The sequence below is a fragment of the Micropterus dolomieu genome, unplaced genomic scaffold (genome assembly GCF_021292245.1).
Source record: "Micropterus dolomieu isolate WLL.071019.BEF.003 ecotype Adirondacks unplaced genomic scaffold, ASM2129224v1 contig_8217, whole genome shotgun sequence".
Lineage (NCBI taxonomy): Eukaryota > Metazoa > Chordata > Actinopteri > Centrarchiformes > Centrarchidae > Micropterus > Micropterus dolomieu.
Genome location: NW_025737203.1, coordinates 1 through 535, shown reverse-complemented (window position 1 = coordinate 535; position 535 = coordinate 1). Strand labels below are relative to the sequence as shown.

The window sequence follows — 535 nt, the reverse complement described above, 5'->3', positions numbered from 1 at the left end:
TCTCTGACATCTGATTAAACAAGTTTCTATGAATGTTATTTTAATGTAATTTATTAATAAGTATTCCTAACTTTCTTTCCTAACTTTTTAATGTGGGCCATGATGAACCTTCTAAACTTCCTTGTGGCAAAAAAATAAACAACAGGATCCAAAATGCAGTTGAGGCCCATAAGAGCCAAGGTGATCTGATGTGCGTCGTTGAGCATCTGATCCGTCTTCTGGTCCCACTTTACATGGCCCCAGCCCTCTTTGATCTGCAACACAGCCAGTGTCCATGGGCCTTGTATTATATGGTGGGGAAGGAAACACAGAACAAACACTCCCACCACTGCCAACAACATCTGCACAGCCCTCCGTTTCACCCCCCTGGGCCTTTTAGTTGAGGAGGACATGCTCCTGGTGGACTTCATAGAATTAAGTGTTGCAGACATGCTGATTTCTGACTGAGCAGGACTTTGAGAAAGTAACGCTCGAACAATAAGGAAGTTACACACCAAGACAAGAAAAAAGACAAGAAAAAACATTCCAATTATTG

The 535-nt window shown here is 42.1% G+C and overlaps 1 protein-coding gene across 1 annotated transcript; it reads right to left on the bottom strand.

The window, feature by feature from the left end:
* Positions 1 to 71: 71 nt before the first annotated feature.
* LOC123965043 (platelet-activating factor receptor-like) lies at positions 72 to 530 on the bottom strand (the record flags this gene model as incomplete). The annotated part of the gene is made up of 1 exon (XM_046041636.1): positions 72 to 530. A coding segment is annotated over one exon (459 nt), but the record flags the coding sequence as incomplete, so codon positions are not given.
* Positions 531 to 535: the final 5 nt, after the last annotated feature.